At 44.0% G+C, this 27,571-nt stretch overlaps 1 protein-coding gene across 1 annotated transcript in view; it reads right to left on the bottom strand.

The window, feature by feature from the left end:
• The window catches only part of LOC106611138 (protein phosphatase 1 regulatory subunit 21), a 52,772-nt gene extending 29,634 nt beyond the window's left edge, over positions 1–23,138 (bottom strand). Inside the window, exons 1-13 of the mRNA XM_045724875.2 lie at positions 22,668–23,138; positions 21,637–21,705; positions 19,251–19,397; positions 18,859–18,963; positions 18,469–18,633; positions 18,312–18,370; positions 17,259–17,353; positions 15,430–15,482; positions 15,133–15,282; positions 14,491–14,681; positions 14,259–14,395; positions 7,055–7,147; positions 5,571–5,698 (exon numbers count right to left, since the gene is read on the bottom strand). Of these exons, the coding sequence (XP_045580831.1) occupies positions 5,571–5,698; positions 7,055–7,147; positions 14,259–14,395; positions 14,491–14,681; positions 15,133–15,282; positions 15,430–15,482; positions 17,259–17,353; positions 18,312–18,370; positions 18,469–18,633; positions 18,859–18,963; positions 19,251–19,397; positions 21,637–21,705; positions 22,668–22,721 (1,446 nt within the window). The 5' untranslated portion in view covers positions 22,722–23,138. The remainder of the gene's footprint in view (positions 1–5,570; positions 5,699–7,054; positions 7,148–14,258; positions 14,396–14,490; positions 14,682–15,132; positions 15,283–15,429; positions 15,483–17,258; positions 17,354–18,311; positions 18,371–18,468; positions 18,634–18,858; positions 18,964–19,250; positions 19,398–21,636; positions 21,706–22,667) is intronic.
• Between the last annotated feature and the right edge of the window lie 4,433 nt (positions 23,139–27,571).

Here is a 27,571-nt window from a genome sequence, read left to right as displayed (position 1 = left end):
GCCAGGTCGATTAGAAAGGCCTGCTCACTGAAGTGTTTTAGGGAGCGTTTGACAGTGATGAGGGGTGGTCGTTCAACCGCGGACCATTTACGCACGCAGGCAATTAGGCAGTGATCGCTGAGATCCTGGTTGAAGACAGCAGAGGTGTATTTAGAGGGCAAGTTGGTCAGGATGATATCTAAGAGGGTGCCCATGGTTATGGATTTAGGGTTCCTTGCTTAGATTGTAGGACGGCCGGGGTGTTCAGCATGTCCCAGTTTAGGTCACCTTACAGCAAGTACTCTGAAGATGGGGGGGGGGGGGGGGGGGGGGGGGGGGGCGAGGCGATCATTTCACATATGGTGTCCAGGGCACAGCTGGGGGCTGAAGGGGGTCTATAACAAGTGGCAATGGTTTGAGACTTGTTTCTGGAAAGGTGGATTTTTAAAAGTAGAAGCTCGCATTGTTTGGGCACAGACCTGGATAGTATGACAGAACTCTGCAGTAGATTGCAACTCCACCCCCTTTGGCAGTTCTATCTTGTCGGAAAATGTTATAGTTAGGGATGGAAATTTCTGGATTTTTGGTGGCCTTCCTTAGCCAGGATTCAGACACGGCTAGGACATCCGGGTTGGCGGAGTGTGCTAAAGCAGTGAATAAAACAAACTTAGGGAGGAGGCTTCTAATGTTAACAAGCACGAAACCAAGGCTTTTCCGGTTACAGAAGTAAACAAATGAGAGTGCCTGGGAAATGGGAGTGATTCTGGGGGCTACAGGGCCTGGGTTAACCTCGACATCACCAGAGGAACAGAGGAGGAGTAGGATAAGGGTACGACTAAAGGCTATAAGAACTGGTCGTCGAGTGTGTTCGGGACAGAGACTAAAAGGAGCAGATTTCTGGGCGCGGAAGAATAGATCCAAGGCATAATGTACAGACATGGGTATGGTAGGATGTGAGTACAGTGGAGGTAAACCTAGGCATTGAGTGACGATGAGAGGTTTTGTTTATAGAGGTGCCATTTAAGCCAGTTGAGGTCACTGCATGTATGGGGGGGTGGAACAAAAGGGCTAGCTAAGGCATATTGAGCAGGGCTGGAGGCTCTACAGTGAAATAAGACAATCACTAACCAAAACAGCAATAGACGAGGCATATTGACATTAGGGAGAGGCATGTGTAGCCGAGTGATCATAGGGTCTAGTGAGTAGCTAGGCGAGCTGGAGACACGGCGATTCAGACAGCTAGCAGGCCGGGGCTAGCAGGTGGGCCTCAGGGGGACGTCGCAACGGAACAGCCTGTTGCAATCCTCTCGGACATTTACGGCGGCAGACCAGTTGTGATGGATTGGCGGGGCTCCTGGTCAACAGCAAAGGGTCCAGGCCAATTGGCAAAAGAGGTATTGCAGCCCAAGAATTGGGCCGGTGGACCTCTTTGGCTAGCTGGGAGATGGGCCTAGCTTGAGGCTAGCTCCAGGCTAACTGGTGCTTGCTTCGGGACAGAGACGTTAGCCAGGAGTAGCCACTCAGATAGTAGCTAGCTAGCTGTGATGATCTGGTGTAAAAGGTTCAGTGCTTGCGGTAGGAATGCGGAGATGTGTTAGAGAAAAAGCAGTCCGATATACTCTGGGTTGATATCTCGCTGTGCAGACTGGCAGGAATTGACCGGGCTGAGGCTGGCTGATGTCCGAGTTAACGTGATGACCGCTAGCAGTGGCTAACTGACTACTAGCTAGTTAGCTTCTGATGGGGGTTCCGGTTCTAAAGTATATAAAACAGCAGATCAGTACCACATTGGCTGAGGTGGGTTGCAAGAGAGTATGTTCAGTCCGTAGATGGAAATTGAGATGAAAAATGTATACGAAGAAAACGATATATACACTGGACAAAACAGACGTCCGACTACTACGCCATCTTGGAAACGATGCAATATGACTACAAACACCCAGAAAAGGCTACTCTCCTTGATGTTATCCTTAAATAATTCTGATGGGTATTAGTATGGTGTTTTCTGTAATGACCTTGGTGATCACTGTTAACCAGCCTGCGTTCGTAATGGCTGCTCAGTGAAACGACCGGTGCTGATATGTCAGACGCTTGCTAAAAAACTTTAAATGAGCAAGCCCTTCATAAACTGGCCTCTGTAAATTGGAATAGAATCAGCTTCATCCGCTCTGTCGAAGACGCTTATACATACATACACATACATACATACTTTCAGTGGTATTGTTAACAAACATGCCCCCATAAAGAAAATAAGTAAAAACATGCATACTCTGGCTGACTCACTCTTGTTCAGCCAAATGAGAAATTAGTGCACTCAGGCTATCCGAAAGGCCAAAGTTAGTTACTTTAAGGAGAAGTTCGCTCTCTGTGGGTCTAACCCCAAGAAGTTCTGGAAAACAGTTAAAGACCTGGACAAAAAAAAACCTTCTCACAGCTGCCCATGTCCCTTAATGTTGATGTGGTTATTACTGACAAGGAGCACATGACTGTGCTCTTTCATCACCACTTCATTAAGTCAGGATTACTTTGACTCAGCCATGCCTCCTTGCCCATCTAACATTTCCTCATCTAATGCGACTAGCCCCGATGCTCCTCCCTCTTTTACCACTACAAAGTCTCTCCCTGCAGGCAGTCACTGAGTCTGAGGTGCTAAAGGAGCTCCTTTAAACTTGAACCCAAAAAAAACATTGACATCTGTGTCAGGGGGTTTAGATCCTTTCTTCTTTAAGGTTGCAGCCCCCCCATCTCTGACCTTTGTAACATGTCTCTTCTCTGGGGAGGTTCCCATTGCTTGTAAGGCAGCCACGGTGCATCCTTTATTTAAAAACGGGGAGATCAAGCTGATCCTTTGCAACCTCAAAGCTACTCAATTATGTCACCATTGCCCTTGATTCTAAGCAATGTTGTGCTGCTATTTTTATTGACTTGGCCAAAGCTTTTGATACAGTTGACCATTCCATTCTTGTGGGCCAGCTAAGGAGTATTGGTGTCTCTGAAGTGTCTTTGGGCTGGTTTGAAAACTGCCTCTGCCTCTCTCAAAGAGTGCAATGTATAAAGTCACATCTGCTGTCTCAGCCACTGCCTGTCACCATGGGGGTACCCCAAGACTCGATCCTAGGCCCCATGCTCTTCTCAATTGACATCAACAACATAGCTCAGGCAGTAGGAAGTTCTCTCATCCATTTATAAGCAGATGAGTCTTATACTCAGTTGGCCCCTCCCCGGATTTTGTGTTAAATGCTCTACAACAAAGCTTTCTTAGTGTCCAACAAGCTTTCTCTGCCCTTAACCTTGTTCTGAACACCTCCAAAATGAAGGTCGTGGTTTGGTAAGAAAAATACCCCTCTCCCACAGGTGTTATTACTACCTCTGAGGGTTTAGAGCTTGAGGTAGTCACCTCATACAAGTACTTGAGAGAATGGCTAGACGGTGCGCTGTCCTCTCAGCACATATCAAAGCTGCAGGCTAAAGTTAAATCTTGACTTGGTTTCCTCTATCGCAAATCGCTCCTCTTTCATCCCAGCTGCCAAACTAACCCTGATTCAGATGGGACACTCCTACCCATGCTCGATTACGGAGGTGTAATTTATACAAATCGGCAGATAAGGGTGCTCTCGAGCGGCTAGCTGTTCTTTACCATGTTCTTTAACCTTCTCCCCAGTCTGGGGTCCTGAGCCCTCTGGAGCAGGTTTTCATCAAGGATCTCCGTTATTTGCTCGGTACATCTTTCCCTTGATCCTGACTAGTCTCCCATTCCCTGCCGCTGAAAAACATTCCCACAGAATGATGCTGCCACCACCATACTTCACCGTAGGGATGGTGCCAGGTTTCCTCCAGACCTGACGCTTGGCATTCAGGACAAAGAGTTCAGTCTTGGTTTCCTCAGACCAGAGAATCTTGTTTCTCATGGTTTGAAAGTCCTTTAGGTGCTTTTTGTCAAACTCCAAACGGGCTATCATGGGCCTTTTACTGAGGAGTGGCTTCCATTTGACCACTACCATAAATGCCTGATTGGTGGAGTGCTGCAGAGATGGTTGTCCTTTTGAAAGGTTCCGCCATCTCCACAGAGGAATTCCAGAGCTGTCAGTGACCATTGGGTTCTTGGTCACCTCCCTAACCAAGGCCCTTCTCCCCCAATTGCTCAGTTTGGCCTGGAGGACAGCTCTAGGAAGAGTCTTGGTGGTTCCAAACGTAATCCATTTAAGAATGATGGAGGCCACTGTGTTCTTGGGGACCTTCAATGCTGCAGACATTTTTTGGAACCCTTCCCAGATCTGTGCCTTGACACAATCCTGCCCCGGAGCTCAACAGACAATTCCTTCAACCTCATGGCTTGGTTTTTGCTCTGACATGCACTGTCAACTGTGGGACCTTATATAGACAGGTGTGTGCCTTTCCAAATCATGTCCAATCAATTGAATTTACCACAGGTGGACTACAATCAAGTTGTGGAAACATCTCAAGGATGATCAATGGAAACAGGATGCAGCTTAGCTCAATTTCAAGATTCACAGCAAAGGGTCTGAATACTCATTGACTCAAGACATTCCAGCTTTTTATTTTTTATTTATTTGTAACGTTTAAAAACATAATTCCACTTTGGCATTATGGGGTGTAGTGTGTAGGTCAGTAAAACAAATCTAAATTGTATCCATTTTTAATTCAGGCTGCAACACAACAAAATGTGGAAAAAGTCAAGGGGTCAGAATACTTTCCGAAAGCACTGTACATACAGTTAATAATAACACTTTGGATGGTGTATCAATACACCCAGTCACTGCAAAGATACAGGCGTCCTTCCTAACTCAGTTGCCAGAGAGGAAGGAAACCGCTCAGGGATTTCACCATGAGGGCAATGATGACTTTAAAACAGTAACAGAGTTCAATGGCTGTGATAGGAGAAAACTGAGGATGGATCCACATTGTAGTTATACCACAATACTAACCTAATAGAGCTGGTGAAAAAGGAAGCCTGTACATAATATAAATATTCCAGAAGTAGTATCTTGTTTGCAAAGGCACTAAAATAATACTGCCTAAAATGTGGCAAAGCAATTCACTTTTTGTCCTAAATACCAAGTGTTGTATGTTTGGGGCAAATCCAATAACACATTACCAAGTACCATAATCCACATTTTCAAGCATAGTGGTGGCTGCACCATGTTATGGGTAAGCTTGTAATTGTTAAGGACTGGGGAGTTTTTCAAGATAAAAAAATAAATAGAACGGAGCTAAGCACAGGCAAAATCATGCACGCAGAGATATGGAAATGGTATCCATGAGTTCATCTGACTCTGGAGAAGATAAAGGGCTTCATTGCCAAAATCCTGAAGTATTGCTTTAAGGTTAGGCATAAGGTTAGCAGTGTGGTTATGGTTAGGTTTAAAATCACATTTTAGAAATAGGGAGGGTTTATGACTTTATGGTTATGATAACTAGTGATGATCAGTGATGCCAGCAGACACTTATTGTCAGTGCTGTTAGTTGGTTTGGATAACATTGTCTATCTGCTAAGTATTAACTTGCCAGTGCTGTTGGTGGGCACACCCAGCATCTCGCTGGTCTAACTGAATAGTGGTACATGGTCCTACCTTGTCGGTGCTGTTGGTGAGCATGCCCAGGGAAGCCAGCAGACACTCATTAGTGGTGCAGAGCTTCTGAGTGACTGTAGGCAACTGCTGTTCCAGACCGGCCTTCTGGCTGTAGTGCTTAGACATCTCTATATAGAGGAGAGAGAGAGAGAGCCAGAGACTTAGCTTAAACACACAGCGCCTTCGGAAAGTATTCAGACCCCTTGAGTTACAGCCTTATTCTAAAATGGATTTAAAAATAAATAAATATACAATTCTCAGCAATCTACACACAATACCACATAATGACAATGCGAAAACAGGTTATTATTAATGTTTGCAAATGTATTAAAATTAATAAAACAGAATACCTTATATACATAAGTATTCAGACCCTTTGCTATAAGACTCGAAATTGAGCTCAGATGCATCCTGTTTTTATTGATCATCCTTGAGATGTTTCTATAACTTGATTGGAGTCCACCTGTGGTAAAGTCAATTGATTGGACATGATTTGGAAAGGCACACACCTGTCTACGTAATGTCCCACAGTTGACAGTGCATGTCAGTGCAAAAACCAAGGCATGAGGTCGAAGGAATTGAGCTCCGAGACAGGATTGTGTCAAGGCACAGATCTGGGGAAGGGTACCAAGACATTTCTGCAGCATTGAAGGACCCCAAGAACTGACTGTCTCCCATTTTTAAATGGAATAAGTTTGGAACTACCAAGACTCTTCCTGGAGCTGGCTGTCTGGCCAAACTGAGCAATCGGGGGAGAAGGGCCTTGGTCAAGGAGATGACCAAGAACCCAGAGTTCCTCTGCGGAGATGGGGGAACCTTCCAGAAGGACAACCATCTCTGCAGCACTCCACCAAACTGGCCTTTATGGTAGAGTGGCCAGATTGAAGCCACTCATCAGTAAAAGGCACATGATGGCCCACTTGGAGTTTGCCAAAAGGCACCTAAAGACTCTGACCATGAGAAATAAGATTCTCTGGTTTGATGAAACCAAGATTGAACTATTTGCCCTGAATGCCAAGCGTTACGGCTGCAGAAAACCTGGCACCATCCCTACGGTGAAGCATGGTAGTAGCAGCATCAGCAGAGACTGGGAGACTAGTCAGGATAGAGGCAAAGATGAACAGAGCAAAGTACAGAGAGATCCTTGACAAAAATGTGCTCCAGAGGGCTCAGGACCTCAGACTGGGGTGAAGGTTCACCTTCCAACAGGACAACGAGCCTAAGCACACTGCCAAGACAATGTAGGAGTGGTTTTGGGAAACGTCTCTGAATGTCCTTGAGGGACCCAGCCAGACACCGGACTTGAACTCAATCGAACATTTCTGAAGATAGATAGATATCTATCTCGGTGCACCCATTATAACATCTGCTTAACTGTGTACGCAACCAATAAACTTTGATTTGGAAGGAGTGGCTTGAACATTAGTCTACAAAAACACCAATTAGAAGTCATATTTTATAGTAAAAAAAAAGTAATAATTCACCTTTGACGGCATCGTGAAGACTGTGTAGACAGGCAGCCAGCTGTGTGAAGACAGCAGAGGAACTGCTCTGGGGCATGGCGTCGTGTCGAACACCTGGAAAACAATTTGAAACATTACTCCTGAGTAGCGCAACGGTCTAAGCCACTGCATCTCAGTGCAAGAGGCGTCACTATAGTACCTGGTTCGAATCCAGGACGTAGTACATCTGACCGTGATTGGGAGTATCATAAGGCAGCGCACAATTGACCCAGCGTCGTCCGGGTTTGGCCGTCATTGTAAATAAGAGCAAATTCTTAACTGACTTGCCTAGTTAAATAAAATAAAAATAACTACCGTCTATACCCAACTTCCAACCTGAAACTGTAATATCAGACCCAGTAGGGTCTAGAGGAAATTACCCCAACTCAGCCCAGCTTCCTCTAGACCATTACTTTGTCAGAGGGAAACTGAAATGAGTCTGCTGCCTTACCCCAACCCTTCTGAATCCTCTCTCTCCTTTAGTCCCCCATCACTCAATAGGAAAGGATCTTCCCCTTCTCGTCCTACAGACAGTAGCTACTCAGTTTGTCAAACAGGTTAGTTATCAAGGCTATACATTACAAATACATTATTCAAGATCGTATACAAGACACAGCAAATTATTTTCCTCCAGTTCAACCCTACTCACTTCTTAAGGCCAGTAAGATGATATACAGTGCATTCGGAAATTCACTTTGTCCACCTTGTTGCGTTACAGCCTTATTCTAAAATGGATTACATTGTTTTTTCCCCTCATCAATCTACACACAATACCCCATAATGGCAAAGCAAAAACAGGTTTAAACATTTTTGCAAATACTCACATTTGAAGTCGGAAGTTTACATACACCTTAGCCAAATACATTTAAACTCAGTTTCACAATTCCTGACATTTAATCCTAGTAAATATTCCCCGTCTTAGGTCAGTTAGGATCACCACTTTATTTTCAGAATGTGAAATGTCAGAATAATAGTAGAGAGAATGATTTATTTCAGCTTTTATTTCTTTCATCACATTCCCAGTGAGTCAGAAGTTTACATACACTCAATTAGTATTTGGTAGCATTGCCTTTAAATTGTTTAACTTGGGTCAAACGTTTTGGGTAGCCTTCCACAAGCTTCCCACAATAAGTTGGCTGAATTTTGGCCCATTCCTCCTGACAGAGCTGATGTAACCGAGTCAGGTTTGTAGGCCTCCTTGCTCGCACACGTTTTTTCAGATCTGCCCACAAATGTTCTATAGGATTGAGGTCAGGGCTTTGTGATGGCCACTCCAATACCTTGACTTTGCTGTCCTTAAGCCATTTTTAGGCTTTTTCTGAGGTCTTGGCTGATTTATTTTGATTTCCCCATGATGTCAAGCAAAGAGGCACTGAGCTTGAAGGTAGGTCTTGAAATACAGCCACAGGTACACCTCCAATTGACTCAAATGTCAATTAGCCTATCAGAAGCTTCTAAAGCCATTACATCATTTTTGGGAAATTTCCAAGCTGTTTAAAAGGCACAGTCAACTTAGTGTATGTAAACTTCTGACCCACTGGATACAGTGGGATACAGTGAATTATAAGTGACAATCTGTCTGTAAACAATTGTTGGAAAAATTACTTGTGTCATGCACAAAGTAGATGTCCTAATCGACTTGCCAAAACTATAGTTTGTTAACAAGAAATTTGTGGAGTGGTTGAAAAACAAGTTAATGACTCCAACCTAAGTGTATGTAAACTTCCGACTTCAACTGTAAATATATAATCACATTTACATTCAGACCCCTTACTCAGTACTTTGTTGAAGCACCTTTGGCAGCGATTACAGCCTCGAGTCTTCTTGAGAATGACACTACAAGCTTGGCACACCTGTATTTGGGGTGTTTCTCACATTCTTCTCTGCAGAACCTCTCAAGATGTCAGGTTGGATGGGGAGCGTTGCGGCCAGCTATTTTCAGGTCACTCCAGAGATGTTCGATCGGGTTCAAGTCCGGGCAGACTGGGCCACTCAAGGACATTCAGAGACTTGTCCCGAAGCCACTGCTGTGTTGTCTTGGCTGTGTGCTTAGCGTCGTTGTTCTGTTGAAAGGTGGACCTTCACCCAGTCTGGGGTCCTGAGCCCTCTGGAGCAGGTTTTCATCAAGGATCTCTGTACTTTGCTCTGTTAATCTTTCCCTTGATCCTGACTAGTCTCCCAGTCCCTGCTGCTGAAAAACATTACACAGCATGATGCTGCCACCATGCTTCACCGTAGGGATGGTGCCAGGTTTCCTGCAGCCGTGACGCTTGGCATTCAGGCCAAAGAGTTCAATATTGGTTTCATCAAACCAGAGAATCTTGTTTCTCATGGTCTGAGAGAGTTTAGGTGTCTTTTGGCAAACTCCAAGCAGGTTGTCATGTACCTTTTACTCAGGAGTGGCTTCCGTCTGGCCACTACCATTAAGGCCTGATTGGTGGAGTACTGCAGAGATGGTTGTCCTTATGGAAGGTACTCCCATTTCCACAGAGGAACTCTAGAGCTCTGTCAGAGTGACAGGTCCTTCTCCCCCGATTGCTCAGTTTAGCCGGGCAGCCAGCTCTAGGAAGAGTCTTGGTGGTTCCAAACTTCTTCCATTTATGAATGATGGAAGCCACTGTGTTCTTGGGGTCCTTCAATGATGCAGAAATGTTTGTATCTTCAACACAATCCTGTCGTCTCGGAGCACTATGGACAATTCCTTCAACCCCATGGCTTGGTTTTTGCTCTGATATTGATGGGGGTCACCTTTGGGTCATGATAGGGGCTGCACCAAATGATTGCTATATTGTAATAAATGATTATGCTTATGTTGTATTAATAGAAAGGGAAGTGCTATAAGACCCTCCCCCACTACATTTACAGGGTCCTGGACCACAGATTAGCAATATATGCATTATAAGGTTTAATACTGTTCCACAGTTAATTTTCTAGTCTCTGCCTCTTATAAGAAACGGTCTGAGCAGATGTGTGAGCCATTGCAGTCAAAACAGGGTGTCTGTGAGAAAGCACCTCAAGGCTAAGAGATACATAGATACAGGGGAGTTAATAGATGAGACAAGTCAGGGCTTGGACTGTTTTCTCCTGCAAGTTTGTATAACTGTATATGCATCGGCTTGGTCTCATGAGTAGAAGGTGTTGACATAGGCAGTTACATAACTAGGGGTTGACTGCAAGCATATTAAAGCAACTTTGACCTGTTTTATTTTGCAAAACTTACTTTGAAACATAGGTGCTGTGTTACCGTTGTCAACTTCTGTCTGCAATTGCATTAATAAAAGGTTTGATTTATTTACTTAAAGATATTGTCTGACTGCTGATTTCACCAATAAGCCAATGATTGACAAGGAACAAGGAACCGAACCCAACAATATGCACTGTCAACTGTGGGACCTTCTATAGACAGGTGTGTGCCTTTCTAAATCATGTCCAATCAATTGAATTTACCACAGGTAGACTACAATCAAGTTATAGAAACATTTCAAGGATGATCAATGGAAACATGATGCACCTGAGCTCAATTTCAAGTCTCATAGCAAAGGGTCTGAATACTTTCGTAAACAAGGTATTTCAGCTTTTATTAATACATTTGCAAAAATGTCTGAAAACCTGTTTTCACTTTGTCATTATGGGGCATTGTTTGTAGACTGAGGAAAACAATTAATTTAATCAAATCAAGTGTTATGTCATGTGCGCCAAATACAACAGGTGTAGACCTTTAGTGAAACGCTTACTTACAAGCCCTTAACCAACAATGCAGTTAAGAAAATACAAAAAAAGTAAGCAATAAGAATAACAAATAATTAAAGAGCAGCAGTACATAACAATAGCGGGGCTATATACATGGGGGTACCGGTACAGAGTCAATGTGCAGGGGGCACCGGAGTCGAAGTAACTGAGGTAATATGTACGTAGAGTTATTAAAGTGACTATGCATAGGTAATAACAGAGAGAAGCAGCAGCGTAGAAGAGGGTGGGGGGGGGGGGGGGGGGGCTATGCAAATAGACCTGGTTGCCATTTGATTAGATGTTCAGGAGTCTTATGGCTTGGGGGTAGAAGCTGTTTACCGCTTGCCATGCGGAAGCAGAGAGAACAGTCTATGATTAGGGTGGCTGGATGCTGACCATTTTTAGGGTCTTCCTGTGACACCCCCTGGTATAGAGGTCCTGCATGGCTGGAAGCTTGGCCCCGGTGATGTACTGAGCCGTACTCACTACCCTCTGTAGTGCCTTGCGGTCGGAAGCCGAGCAGTTGCCATTCCAGGCAGTGATGCAACCAGTCAGGATGCTCTCGATGTTGCAGCTGTAGAACCTTTTGAGGATCTCCGGACCCAAGCCAATTCTTTTCAGTCTCCTGAGGGGGAATAGGTTTTGTCGTGCCCTCTTCACGACTGTCTTGGTGTGCTTGGATCATGTTAGTTTGTTGGTGATGTGGACACCAAGGAACTTGAAGCTCTTAACCTGCTCCACTACAGCCCCGTCGATGAGAATGGGGGCATGATCGGTCCTTCTTTTCCTGTAGTCCACGATCATCTCCTTTGTCTTGATCACGTTGAGGGAGAGGTTGTTGTCCAGGCACCACATGACCAGTTCTCTGACCTCCCTATAGGCTGTCTCATCGTTGTCAGTGAGCAGGCCTACCACTGTTGTGTCATCAGAAACTTAATGATGGTGTTGGAGTCGTGCCTGGCCTTGCAGTCATGAGTGAACAGGGAGTACAGGAAGATGACTGAGAACGCACCACTGAGGGGCCCGTGTTGAGGATCAGCGTGGCGGCTGTGTTGTTACCTCCCTTTACCACCTGGGGGTGGCCCGTCAGGAAGTCCTGTATCCAGTTGGAGAGGGAGGTGTTTAGTCCCAGGGTCCTTAGCTTATTGATGAGCTTTGAGGGCACTATGGTGTTGAACGCTGAGCTGTAGTCAATGAAAAGCATTCTCACGTAGGTGTTCCTTTTGTCCAGGTGTGAAAGGGCAGTGTGGAGTGTAGTGCAAGAGATTGCATCATCTGTGGATCTGTTGGTGCGGTATGCAAATTGGAGTGGGTCTAGGGCTTCTGGGATAATGGTGTTGTGAGCTGAGTTATGAAGGATGCCTGTATCCTTGTAGTGACTGGGTGTACTGATACTCCATCTAAAGTGTAATTAATAACTTCATCATTATCAAAGGGATATTCAATGTCTGCTCTTTATTTTTTTTAACCCATCTACCAATAGGTGCCCTTCTTTGCGAGGCATTGGAGAACCTACCTAGTCTTTGTGGTTGAATCTGTGTTACAAATTCACTGCTCGACTGAGGGACCTTACAAATAATTGTATGTGTGGGATACAGAGATGAGATAATAGTTTTTAACATGATTTTTGAATTACTATTGCACACAGAGGGAGTCCATGCAACATATTAAGTGATTTGTTAAGTAAACGTTTACTCCGTAACTTATTTAGACTTGCCATAACAAAGGGCTTGAATTAGAGGTCGACCAATTCATTTGGGCCGATTTGAAGTTTTCATAACAATCAGTAATCGGCATTTTTGGACACTGATTATGGCTGATTACATTGCACTCCACGAGGAGACTGCGTGGCAGGCTGACTACCTGTTATGCGAGTGCAGCATGGAGCCAAGGTAAGGTGCTAGCTAGCATTAAACGTATCTTATAAAAAACTATCAATCTTAACATAATCACTAGTTAACTACACATGGTTGATGATATATCTAGTTTATCTAGCTTGTCCTGCGTTGCATATAATCGATGCGGTGCCTGTTAATTTGTCATTGAATCATAGCCTACTTCGCCAAACGGGTGATTTAACAAGCGCATTCGCGAAAAAAGCACTGTCGTTGCACCAATGTGTACCTAACCATAAACATCAATGCCTTTCTATAAAATCAATACACAAGTATATATTTTTAAACCTTCATATTTAGTTAATATTGCCTGCTAACATGAATTTATTTTAACTAGGGAAATTGTGTCACTTCTCTTGCAAACAGAGTCAGGGTATATGCAGCAGTTTGGGCCGCCTGGCTCGTTGCGAACTGTGTGAAGACCATTTCTTCCTAACAAAGACGGTAATTAAATTTGCCAGAAGTGTACATAATTATGACATAACATTGAAGGTTGTGCAACGTAACAGCAATATTTAGACTTAGGGATGCCACCCGTTAGATAAAATACAGAACGGTTCCGTATTTCACTGAAATAATAAATGTTTTGTTTTCGAAATGATAGTTTCCGAATTTGACCATATTAATGACCTGAGGCTTGTATTTCTGTGTGTTATTATATTATAATTAAGTCTATGATTTGATAGAGCAGTCTGACTGAGCGGTGGTAGGCAGCAGCAGGCTCGTAAGCATTCATTCAAACAGCACTTTCGTGCATTTGCCAGCAGCTCTTCGCTGTGCTTCAAACATTGAGCTGTTTATTACTTCAAGCCAATCAACTCCCGAGATTAGGCTGGCAATACTAAAGTACCTATAAGAACATCCAATAGTCAAAGGTATATGAAATACAAATCGTATAGAGAGAAATAGTCCTATATTAACTACAACCTAAAACTTCTTACCTGGGAATATTGAAGACTCATGTTAAAAAGAACCAGCAGCTTTCATATGTTCTGAGCAAGGAACTTAAACATGAGCTTTTTTTACATGGCACATATTGCACTTTTACTTTCTTCTCCAACACTTTGTTTTGCATTATTTAAATCAAATTGAACATGTTTCATTATTTATGAGACTAAATTGATTTTATTGATGTATTATATTAAGGTAAAATAAGTTCATTCAGCATTGTTGTAATTGTCATTATTACAAATATATATTTAAAAAATGGTTACATTTTTTGGGGGGGTCTTCCAATAGTCGAAATCGGTATCGTTGTTGAAAAATCATAATCGGTCGAACTCTAGCTTGAATACTTATTGACTCACATTTCAGCTTTTCATTTTTAATTAATTTATAAAACTGTTTAAAAACATAATTCCACTTTGACATTACGGGGTAGTGTGTGTAGGCCAGTGACAAGAAATCTAAATGTAATCCATTTTAAATTCAGCCTGTAACACAACAAAATGTGGAATAAATCAAGGGGTGTGAATCCTTTCTGAAGACACTGTAACTCCCTAGGTAAGGCCAATGGGATGGTATAATTCACTATGTAAGGCCAGTAGAATGATACAACTCACTAGGTAAGGTCAGTAGGATGATGTAGCTGTGTAGTTTGTCGAACACTGACGTGATTCTCTTCATGCCACTCTGCAGCTCCTGGTTCTTAGAGATGAGAGAGGAGGTACACAAAGAAGCCCTGCACTCTTCCTCCAGACTGGGGGGAGAATAGAGGAGGATGAGGAGGAAAATACCCACCCACTCCGTTAGATGTAAATACACACACACACACACAATGTAATGAGTACTGACCTTTTGAGCTGGTATGGTAGAATCTTCTGCAGATAGTGGGTGTAGGATGTGAAATGATCAGCAAAGTCCTTCAGTTTCCCCACAGTCTCCAGTACTGTTACTGTGTCCTCTGTGATGCTCTGGTGTAGTTGCACTAGTCCTTCCTCCAGGGGGCGCACATAGGCTGCATTCTCATGTAGATACTGGGAGAACTGGGGAGAAGAGAACATCTTACCTACTTCAGACAAAAGCACATATTGTAAGTCATTTTGGATAAGAACATCTGCTAAAGGACTAAACATTTTAACATGTAATATGTTTAAAGCAGCAAATCAGCAGTATAAACAAAGCTTTCTCCCCGCCCCTAATTGGGTAAAAAGCTGAGGGAGGGTCTGGAGAAAGGTAACAACTCAAATTCATAGACAGAGCTACAGATGCAAGGACTGGTCATCCATGATATCAACGTTATAGTTTTAATCATGTTCTGAGGCTATGTAGTGTTTGTTTACAAACATTTGAGTAAACAAGCTTATACTCTGGGTTCTGATGGGGTACGACAGTTGAACTAAGCAAGAACCAATAGGTATATCCAAAAATGTATGTACTAACTGCTGTTGGTCCCTTTAAAGGATGTCGGGGCGGAGATATTGTGTGTGTCCTCACCTTCTGGTTGAGTGGTGAGATGGGTTCGATAGAGGAATCCAGGGGGTAGATGTGCACCCTCTGCTCTGTGTAGGAGTGGAAGTTTAACAGAGCCGCCACTAGTTCCTGGACGAAGCCTAGGGCCTGACCAGCCACGTCTCGGGCCTTCAACTGGAGGAGAGGACATAGAGAGAGATTACTACCAAAACTCTGGACCACATATTCACGCTGACAATGGAGGTTCGAGCACCAACTGTTCTATAAAATGCAAGGACAGAATTGAATAATACTGGATATTACTATAGGGCTTCCTCTCACCTGGTGTCTTCTGTTGTGTGGTGGAACATTGAGGCTGTTGAAGTCACTGAATTCTGGAGAAAAAGGGAGGGAAATTTAAAGGAGAGATTTCAGGGTGACAAAAAAGTTGAAATGATTTACTTTCTGACTTACAGCAGTTTAATGCACCGAATGATGGCATGTCATAGCACTGTACTTCATATAGCATTTTTATAAGGACTAAGTAAGCCATCTTCCATCTAACCAGGACACTGAGCAGAGAGGAGAACAGGGCTCTAGCGTTGGACTTGAACATAGCCTCTGTGTCATAGCATGACGCATTAGGCAGTGCTTCAGTGTGCCTCTTCCTACAGCATCAGTGAGATAGATGTTAAAGAGATTCTCCAGTACTTTTGGATACTTTTTAGTTCTGGAAGTAGCGCTCACGAGCCAAAAATGGTCCCAGAAAATGGTGTACTTCGTCACATGAACAGATTTGCACCACGTCATTGCTCTCTCTCTGCTGTGTGTGCATCTTGCTAGTTGTCACTCAAAATGGCGAGGGGCTGAAGCTCATCGGCTAGAAATCGAATTGCTAGGGGGCTAGTCCACGTGGGGAAAATGTAGTGAAAATGACGCTGCACATCTTCCAGTTAACAGTCGCTTTCAAACTAGGGATTTAAAGGTTAACTGAGGTTAGACAGTAATTCTGCTCAGATACTGAACAAAAATATAAACGCAACATGTAAAGTGTTGGTCCCATGTTTCATGAGCTTAAATAAAAGATTCCAGAAATTGTCCATACGCACAGAAAGCTTATTTCTCTCAAATTCTCTGTTTGAGAGCATTTCACCTTTGCCAAGATAATCCATCCACCTGACAGGTGTAGCATATCAAGAAGCTGATTAAACAGCATGATTGTTACACAGGCGCACCTTGTGCTGGGGACAACACTGTAAAATGTGCAGTTTTGTCATATAAACACCAGATGTCTTGAGGAAGCGTGCAATTGGCATGCTGACAGCAGGAATGTCCATCAGAGCTGTTGCCAGAGAATTTAATGTTCAATTCTCTACCATAAGCCAGCTCCACGGTCGTTTTAGAGAATTTGGCACTACGTCCAACCGGCCTCACAACTGCAGAACACGTGTAACCACGCCAGCCCAAAACCTCCACATCCGGCTTCTTCACCAGCGGGATCATCTGAGACCATCCACCCAGACAGCTGATGAAACTGAGGAGTATTTCTGTCTGTAATAAAACCCTTTTGTGGGGAAAAACCCATTCTAATTGGCTGTGCCATACTCCCCAGTGGGTAGGCCTGGCTCCCAAGTGGATGGGCCTATGTCCTACCAGGCCCACCCATGGCTGAGCCCCCACCCAGTCATGTGAATGCCATAGATTAGGGCCTAACTAATTTATTTCAAAGGACTGAGTTCCTTATGTGAACTCTAACGCAGCAAACTGTTGAAATTGTTGCGTCTATATTTTTTGTTCAGTATAGATTACGCATGTATGAACTACACATTGACAAATCCAGCTCAAAGCGGGAGGTTTAAAAAAAAATACTTAGTCGCCAACATTTCGGAGCATGTCTTTAAGTGTAATATGGCATTATTCAACAAGATATGTAATTCACTAACATTAGTAGTATATACACGTACATGTGCTCTCAAATAATTCACAATCAGTGATGTTTCAACAAGGTTGTGTTCATTAGAGCACACACCGCAACAGAAAACAACAAATGAGCAGTTCTTATTGGACCCATCCAGGTAGTCCCTCACTGTTTCAGCCTGTTGTCTTCCACTTGGTTCCTAATGAACATGATCAGGAGTCAGTGAAATGTTGCATAGTGACCTAGTACTCACTGGTGTCATTGAAGGGCACTTTCTCCTGGATGAGACAACTGCTCTGTTTCACCTGTATGTTGAGCTCTGACTGACACTTCCTCAACTGCTGTTGACTAGAGAGAGAGGACAGCAACACAATTAGACCCAACCAAATTATGAGAAAACAGAAAGATAATTACTTGACACATTGAAAAGAAATAACAAAAAAAAACTGAGCAAACTGGAATGCTATTTGGCCCTAAACAGAGAGTACAGTGGCAGAATACCTGACCACTGTGACTGACCCAACCTTAAGGAAAGCTTTGACTATGTACAGACTCAGTGAGCATAGTCTTGCTATTGAAAGGCCACCGTAGGCAGACCTGGCTCTCAAGAGAAGATGTGCACACTGCCCACAAATGTGCACACTGCCCACAAAATGAGGTGGAAACTGAGCTGCACTTCCTAACCTCCTGCCAAATGTATGACCATATTAGAGACACATATTTCCCTCAGATTACACAGATCCACAAAGAATTTGAAAACAATCCCAATTTTGATATACTCCCATATCTACTGGGTGAAATACCACAGTGTGCCATCACAGCAGCAATATTTGTGACCCGTTGCCACAAGAAAAGGGCAATCAGTGAAGAACAAACAGCATTGTAAATACAACCCATATTTGTTTATTTATTTTCCCTTTTTTACTATTTGCACATCATTACAACACTGTATATATACACATGACATTTGTAACGTCTTTATTCTTTTGGAACTTCTGTGATTGTAATGTTTACTGTTAATTTTTATTGTTTCTTTAACTTTTGTATATTATCTACTTCACTTGCTTTGGCAATGTTAAGATATGTTTCCATGCCAATAAAGCCCTTAAATTGACATTGAATTGAGAGAGAAGAGGATGGAGGGAGGGGAGAGGAGGGGGAGAGGAGAGGGAAGGAGAAATAGTCAACGACCGCTCAGTGACCATACTAAATGCGACCCCATTCACAACAACCCACATATGCATTATTCTAACCCTCATTATTGCTTCATTTTAAGTCCTCTACTATAGAAATATAAGGGTTTTACCATTCCTCTGTCTGAACTCTGCACTCATTAGTTTCCCTCTCCAGAGTCTGAGATTTCACCTGTAGGACACAGCAAATGGCATCATGATGTACATCAATAACAAATTCATGAGTTTAGCCCTTCTCATCCTCCTTCAATTATTCTCCCTCCATTTCACCTCTAGTCTGGCCTTGGCACTCTGCAGCCTCTCGATAGTGTCCATGTATTTGGAGGTGAGTCCGTCCACTGTGGCCTGGTGCTGTTCATGGTCTCTCTCCAGCTCCTCCAACCGGACCTTTAGCTGAGACTCCTGCTGCCTGTGCTGCTCATCAGCCTCATAGAACTTAGAACAGAAAATAACTTCATTGACCATCCAAGGATAAAATATTTATTTGGGCATTACCTTAGAAGAATCATAAGAAGAATCATAAAAACATCATCCATAGACATGAACAGAACACAAAATCAACTCGTCAAATACATAATGATGTACACATATTCAAACCAGTAGTCTCTTGGTATACACTTGTCCATACAAGCATACACTCCCATGTCTCAAGAGACAGACCTGGATGTGAAGCCTCTCGTTCTCCTGGATCTTCTTCTGCAGGTCTTCATCAAACACACTCTGGGTCTGCTGCAAGCCCTGCTGGGAGGGGGAGTCCCCTTTGTTCTGGTGGAGAGAAAGTGCCTTTGAGATTCACTACATTGCAGTCGAACTGATGAGAATCACTGATCGACAAATAAACTTTGCATCCCAAATGACATGTCTGATTGTGGGGTGTACCCTATTCCTTGTCTAATATATGCCATTTTAGCAGGCGCCTTTATCCAAAGCAACTTACAGTCATGTGTGCATACGTTTTACGTATGGATGATCCCAGGAATCAAACCCACTATCCTGCCGCTGCAAACACCATGCCTTAACAATGGAGCAAGAGGACCAGTGTCTGTCTCTACCTTGCTCTTCTTGCCCTTGGCTTCGCTGGCAGCCAGTTCCTCCTGCAGCAGCTCTACCCTCTTAGCCAACTGCTGGTTCCTGAAGGTGAGACTATCCATCTCCTGCTCCACCTTCCTCAGGCTCTGCTCTCGCTGCTTCACCTGCTCCTGTAGTATATGGGTGGAGAAGCAGACGCTCAGTGAGGGCTCAACACATACAATGACATTGACTGAACGCTAGGGCTGTTGCAGTGACCGTATTATCGCCACACTGGCAATCATGCGTCATGACCGCAGTCATATTCCACGTGACCGTTGAGTCGCGGTAATCTCCTCTATGCAATAGTAGTATCATGCATTAGTAGTACCCAACTTGCTAACTACCATCAGGTCGTTAATGACCTGGTACTCAGGGCTCTATCGTTCCTCTAACCACTGACACATTTTTTCCCCCACCTTTATTTAACCAGGTAGGTCAGTTGAGAACAAGTAAAATCTCCTCAAAAACATCATCAAAACAGTATTATGCTTTTAAAACACACCGTTAGGCTACATGTTAACTTCACTGTGATCAATTTGAAGAAAGAAGTTCCACAGATTGAAACTGAGTGGAAAACATAGTGAAAGTTGTTTTTACCATCAAGGACCACTTTGGAAACAAGCATTTGAGTTAATACTTTCAAGTCATATCCTCTGGGTCCACATTGTACATTTTGTTCTATATGTCTGTTACCCAAAATAAATTCCATGCTCGTTGTAAATGTTTCAGAGCCAAACAACACAATGGACAGCAATTTTAAAGGTGATGATTAATTCAAAGCATTTAATTCAAAGCATATGCCTACCGCATATTACACACAGCAGAACATTTTTATTTATTTTTAGATTTAAGGTGTCTTTGGTACATGATTGGTCTAGCCCCTACTCAAATTAAACTTACTCTAGTAATCACCTTTGAGTGTGGACTGCATTATTATTCATACTGGATGGACTGGTTACCTTTTGAATAGCCTAGTAATAGGGCATTTCTATATTTTCATAATTAATAGGCTGAGACATTACCTTTGGACAAAGAATATCTCCCCACTGTGTGTGGTTCTCCTTCATTCCTTTCTCAAGCATGCAGAGATAGGGGTTGTCAACAGTTTAAATATGTTTCATTGTGAAAACATGTTACTATCGATGATCCCAAACAGATTTCACTTGGTTTCCCAAATCAAGCATTGGGTAAATACAGGAACATGGTTGAAGAGCCCATGGCATACAGAGTTTGGGCGGAATATCACCTGTCGCACAGCGAGAGCCTGCATGCTCCTCAAACAGTGGTGGATGCATAGAGTGAAATAAGTGTCCTTATCAGCCCAGACATTTCTATATGCAGTCCTGTGTGAAGTATCCTTAACAGCCCAGACATTTCTATATGCAGTCCTGTGTGAAAGCAGAGTGTTGATGGTTGCCACTAAAAAGAGGATCCCAGCTGCTACTACATGTATTTCTCAGCTGCTCCCCTATAAAACCGAAGTAGCCTACCCATTCAATTCTCTGGCAACAGCTCTGTTGGAAATTGCTGCAGTCAGCATGCCAATTGCACACTCATTCAAAACTTGAGTCATCTGTGTCATTGTGTTGTGTGATAACACTGCACATTTTAGAATGTGCTTTTATTGTGCCCAGCACAGATGCACCAATGTAATGATCATGTTGTTTAAAAAGCTTCTTGATATGCCACACCTGTCAGGTGGATGGATTATTTTGGCAAAGGAGAAATGCTCACTAACAAGGATATAAACCAATTTATGCACCAAATTTGCCTATGAAAAATGGGACCAACACTTTACATGTTGCGTTTATATTTTTGTTCAGTATATATTATTCTTACAATAAAATCCTATAATATAAAATAATGGCATGAGACTTTTAAACATATCTTTTCTACAACATGAACAAGCCTACAGCCTATGACATGGCACATAGCCAGAGAACATACAGTAGGCCAACTCATTTGGTTCTTTGAAAATATATTTTCTTCCTATCATAATATTTCTTTAGATCTGACTAAAATAATGGATTTATATTAAATGGATTTATTATACTTTTTAAAATGTAGATGTTCAAAAAGGCGCATCAGCAGCTTGTATGATGGAGGTCTGGCAATGCTAATTTGCGTGAGACCGGCATACATTTGCATGACAATAACTGGCTGACAACATGAGTGCCACAGCCCTACTGAATGCATACAAGGACTTTCAAGTCATCAAAATTCCCTGTTTTTTTGTTGTTAATCAAATCCTGGTTGGAGGGTCCCATTCCACCTTATTTCCCCCTCAGAAATCCTTCAACCAGGATTTCTGAGGGGAAAGGGAGAGATGAGCAAAACTATTCCAGTGGGCTCTGAATGGTTGTGTACCTTCAGAGAGGTGGAGCTAGCCTGCTCGTCTACCACGCCCTTCTTCAAGACTTGGTTCTGGGCCCGGAGCTATGGAGACATGAGTACAGACACACATGTAGGTCTACTGCAACACACAAATGTACAAAAGCTCTAAAGACCAACATGGCCAATTTGACAGCACAGCCCTTCAGCTTCTAAGCAAAGCAACATAGCTATTTTATGGATTTTATGTGAGATTTCATCCATATTTGATTATTTAACAATAGAACTCCACATACATTTCCTAAGGTTGGGTGAATAAATGTTGCTACTTATTGGGCAACTACACACCACATATATGGGAACATACAATGTCAGCGCTTCTTCCAAATAACCGGATATGGGCCACAGGAAGGGGGGTATGTCATTTTACAACAGCCAGACAGGAAACACCATGCATTCCCTCCACTGCCTGTCAGCTGACAAAGTGTGGTCACGAGGATGGTTTTTATATTAACCAAATCTAGTCACTAGTTAAAAGACATTTATTGTAATAATGTCTACAAAGGGTTTTAGGATGGGTACTATTGACATGGCTACCAATCCATTTTCTATGGTTAGGGAACATGACAGGGGGTTTCAATTACATGGCTGGCCATGTTTTACTCAGGCCGTGTAACATAGCCAAGCATAACATTGTGTTGTTTAGAGTAGTGGTTCACAACCAGGGGTACTAGGATCCCTTTGGGTACTTGGCCTATCCACAGGGGATACTAGAAAAGACTCACTGGTAAAATGCACAAGGGGGTAACGTTACTTCTGGGCAGTTGGTGGTACCCTAACCGAAAAAGATTGAGAACCAATCGTATAGGGTGGCTTCTGTTCAGGCTTCATTTCCTGTCTGTCAATAAGTAGAGCTACCAAACGTTAGCTACATTCCTTGCAATCCATTAACGTTACATATTGAACCAAACCAATGTTAGGTAACGTTAGTTAGCAGGAATGATTCAGCAATCAGATTAAATAGCCAAGAACTTTGGCTAAAGATAGATCAACAAGAAGCCACTTACCTTAGAATACTCCTGGGCCAATTTGGTGTATTTTGCTTGCAGGTCTGCAGCCATTGCTTTGGAAAAATAGACAGCGCTAGCTAACGCTAGAGAGAAAACCAATACAGTACGTATAGTAGCTAGATGAATAACGATATTTGTCTAACGTTAAATGATAGTTGATGACTGAAAAACAGTATAGTGTAGGTAAGGGTGGCTAGCTACCTAACGTTAATCATCTTATTGAGATGTAAAGCCGGATGTTATTAAGCTAGCTAACGTTAGTCACCTCGCGAGCAAAACAACTCAGAAAAGCCCCTCTTGCAGGTTCATTCACGAACTAGCATTGGCTCTCTCACTAAAATAGGCTCTCGAAGTGGCCATGACGACTGACAGCCTTCGCCCTCCCTGAAATGCAGTCCAAATTCTTCGCCCATCAGCAAACCTGTAAAACACCGCCGTGACTAGCGACTCCTCCCAAGTTCAAAGTTCAAACATTTTTGGGGAAATTCATTGGGTAACAACCACCTCTAGCGGTTGGAAGGATAGCTACACCTACAAGACCCTTTTGACGTCAGCGATGACCTTTCATACCACTGTGTGATTTGTTAAATTAATCACGTTTTTAAAACTAGGTATATTTTTATGTGTGCAGGTGGAAAGTTCTGTTGTCCCATGCTTTCTCTTTTGGAGACAGGCTTTGTCCCTTGAAATCCCTGCAGTGTTTTAAAAAAAATCTAATCCCATTTATTGATAGATTTTAATTATCCTCTATCGCCCGCTCTCTCGCACACACACACAAACACACACACACACACACACACACACACACACACACACACACACACACACACACACACACACACACACACACACACACACACACACATATGTGCACACACACACAGACACAAACACTCACACACTCTCTCTCTCTCTCTTTCTCTCTCTCTCTCTCTCTCTCTCTCTCTCTCTCTCTCTCTCACACACACACACACACACACCACTGTAGAGCCAGTGGCTCCAGCTCTGTCTGGTTGCTTGGTAACTGTTGGCTTGGCATGGTTGCTAGGAGCTGTGCAGTATAGAAGAGGGGGATGGGAGCCTAAATCAGTTTAAATCTGATTTCTAGTGAACTGAATTGAGTCAGTCAGTGGGGAGATGAGGAGAGGCCCATGCTTGCAGCAGACACGCACACCCTCTCTCTCTCTATATATCTCTCTCCCTCCCAATTCAATTCAAAGGGATTTCTCTCTCTCGCTCTCTCTCTCTCTCTCTCTCTCTCTCTCTCTCTCTCTCTCTCTCTCTCTCTCTCTCTCTCTGTGTCTCTCACACACACACACTATTTAATAATTTAACAAACTATTTAGCAGTTTTATGGCTTACTGGTAGAAGCTGTTCAGGGACCTCTGTGCGGTAGCAGAGAGAACAGTTTATGACTTGGATGGCTTGAGTCTTTGACAGTTTTTAGGGCCTTTCTCTGACGCCTGGTATAGAGGTGCTGGATGGCAGGGAGCTCGGCCCCAGTGATGTACTGGATTGAACAGATTACCCTCTGAAGTGCCTTGTGGTCGGATGCCAAGCAGTTGCCATACCAAGCGGTGATACAGCCAGTCAAGATGCTCTTAATGTTGCATCTGTAGAACTTTTTGAGGATCTGAGGGCCCATGCCAAATCTTTTCATCTTCCTGAGCGGGAAGAGGCATTGTCATGCCTGCTTCACGACTGTGACGATGTCTGTGGACCCTGATAGGGGATGTGGACACTGAGGATCTTGAAGCTCTCAACCCACTCCACTACAGCCCCGTTGATATGAATGGGGCATGCTCGGTCCTCCGTTTCCTGTAGTCCACGATGAGCTCTTTTGTCTTGCTAATGTTGAGGAAGAGGCTGTTGTTGACTCTGACCGCCTCCCTATAATCTGCCCCATCGTCGTTGGTAATCAGGCCTACCACCATCGTGTCATCGACAAACTTAATGATAGTGTTTGAGTCGTGCACAGCCACCCAGTAGTGGGTGAACAGGGAGTACAGGAGGGGACTAACCACACACCCTTGAGGGGCTCCGTGTTGAGGGGTGAATGTGTTGGTGAATGTGTTGAATGCGTTGTTGACTACCTTCATCACCTGGGGGTGTGCGCAAGCACACACACTCACATACACATTAACACACACACTCACATAGAAACACACACACAAACTTAGATCATAAACAATGAAAGGTGCTTTTATTGCTGTCTTCCATGTTGATGTTGATGTATTCAAAAAGGGTGATAAAGAGAGAGAGAGAGAGAGAGAATATGCAGAGACAGAGAACATGGACAAAGGGAGAGAGAGAATGGGCAGAGAGAGAGAGAGAGAGAGAGAATGGGCAGAGAGAGAAAATGGACAGAGAGAGTGAATGGACAGAAAGTGAGAGAGAGAGAATGGTCAGAGAGAGAGAGAGAATGGACAGAGAGAGAGAGAGACAGAATGGACAGAGAGAGAGAGAGACAGAATGGACTGAGAGAGAGAGAGGGGGGACAGAGCGAGAGAAAGAGAGAGTGAATGGACAGAGAGAGAATTCAAATTCAAATATGTCAGCTAGTTTACTGTCTAGCTCTAACTGTTTACTGGTGGTAACCATAGCAACATGGCCACTGAGGCAGCGCTAGCAGCAACAGCAGCAGCAGATGCTGAGAGACTTTCCCTGCTTTTTTTGAATACCCAGCAGAAATCAAATCAGAGAAGGGAAGAATCAATTTTAAACACAGAATTCTGAGGGAGAACCCAGAAACTTTGTTTGCCGACTGCTCACAAAACAGGATTGTTACAAACCTGTTATTTTACACAGACCACACTACTGCCTGGCATACAGCTGTAACCAGGCATTTCAGCTATACCACAAAGAAAGGCATCTGCAAGGGAAGGCAAATCCACATTTTTGAGGACAGCGATAAGGACCAGGAAAACAGGTTTCTGACGGTAAACATGTACCAGAATGGCACTATCATGGTCCAGGGCAGTGAGGCTGCACTCAGCTCTTTTGTGCAGGACTTCCCCACCCTAACGAAGATAGCAGAAAGCAAAAAAAGAAAAGGACAGCACCCCGACCTCTCCCCTCACCTCAGGCACTCCAACAGCAGGGCTATCCTCCCCCCTGCCTGCCTACAACCACCAGAGCCAAGACCACACTACCATCAGCCTGTTGAGAGACAGGCTGGCTGTGTTAGAGGTATGGGTTACTGAGCTGAAGGAGCAGCCCCCCAGCTACACCACCACCAGCCCAGACACAGAGCTTCTACAGGACCAGATCAACCAGGGCAGGACCCAGCTGAAGAACTGTCCAGGAGCTGAGAGAGAGCCTTACCACAGCTCTTGAGGAGGTAAGGAGTTGTCTGTCATCAAGAGGGTGCTACAGCACAGAGAACAGACTGTAGAGACTCCCAGAGAGAAGCTGCAGCCCCTCACCACCCCTAACAACCCCACTGACCCACCTTTACCCACAATCCCCCCCCATACGACAACATTTTACCCACACCCCCAGTCAACAAGGAGGCTCACATGGAGACACCTACTACAGAGAGAAGCGCTCTGGCCCCCCTGACACACCCCCACACACCCCTCCATGTACACAGGCCCTGTGTACTCCAGCCCCAGACCGTAAACGCACTAATCTGGTAAAACCCACTGAGGTGGCCATCCTCATTGACTCAAATGGGAAATTCATCCAAGAAGATAAACTCTTCCCCAAACACAAGGTGTGCAAAATATGGTGCCCAAAAACACAGGATGCACTCCACATCCTGTCCCAGCCTGACTTTGGCACACCAGGCCACATCATCATTCACACCGGCACCAACAACCTGCGAGAGGAGCAGGAGAGAGTAGGCAGCCTGGTCAACAGAGTAGCAGAGAGGGCCTCTGAGCGGTTCCCCAACTCCCACATCACCATCTCCACTCTGCTGCCCCACAAAGACTTTCGTCCCCGTACCATTCAGAAAGTCAATGCTGACATCACCAGAGGGCGTGGCCTACTCCCGAACGTACACGTTGCTCACCACCCAACAATCACCCCAGAGCATCTGCACGACCACTCCCACCTGAGGAAGCAGACAGTAGGGATGTTTGCCAAGTCTCTAAAGGACGTGGCACTTGGTAGACAAACACCCCATGCCGCACTGGACAGAGGACCACCCAGAGACCCCTACCAGATCACTGCACCACCAAGGAGCCCCAGGCCCCTTCAACGCCACACCAGACCCAGTGCACCCCACAGGCCCCACCCACCACCAGAGCATCACCACTTCCATTGGCTTATCCAGACCGGACCGGGCCCAGCCTACTACCCCGCACCAGATCACCACCTCTACCAGACCAAATAGGAAGCCCCATGGCCCAGAACTGGCCCTCCTCCACTCCACAGGGCAGCATGACAACAGCAGGACCAGCGCAGCTACGCACGCAGAGGTTGTCAGAGGACAGGAGAACCCTGTAGGATTAAGTGAGATTAAACAGCTCCTCCAATACATCTGCACTAAACTGCACTAAACACACACGGACGCATACACACACACACACAAACACACACACACACACACACACACACACACACACACACACACACACACACACACACACACACACACACACACACACACACACACACACACACACACACACACACACACTGTACTAGAATTTACTTGTTCAATGAATAGGAATATTTTTATATATATAACAGAATTTTTTTTAGCTGTTATCCTGTTTATCTCACTCTTAACAACTTATTAGTTAATAGTTACTGTGTTTCTGACTGCTATTCTTTCTTTTTGCAACATGAAATCCCTATCAGTTAGCATGTGGAACATTCAGGGACTAAACTCATCAACCTTTGGACTGAAGAGTTTAGCACTGGAGTTCAACAAAAATCTTAAAGATGTTGAT

The sequence above is a fragment of the Salmo salar genome, chromosome 01, assembly GCF_965601325.2.
Source record: "Salmo salar chromosome 01, fSalSal1, whole genome shotgun sequence".
Lineage (NCBI taxonomy): Eukaryota > Metazoa > Chordata > Actinopteri > Salmoniformes > Salmonidae > Salmo > Salmo salar.
Note: the sequence above shows the minus strand (reverse complement) of the source record. Positions and strands in the feature narration are given on the sequence as shown.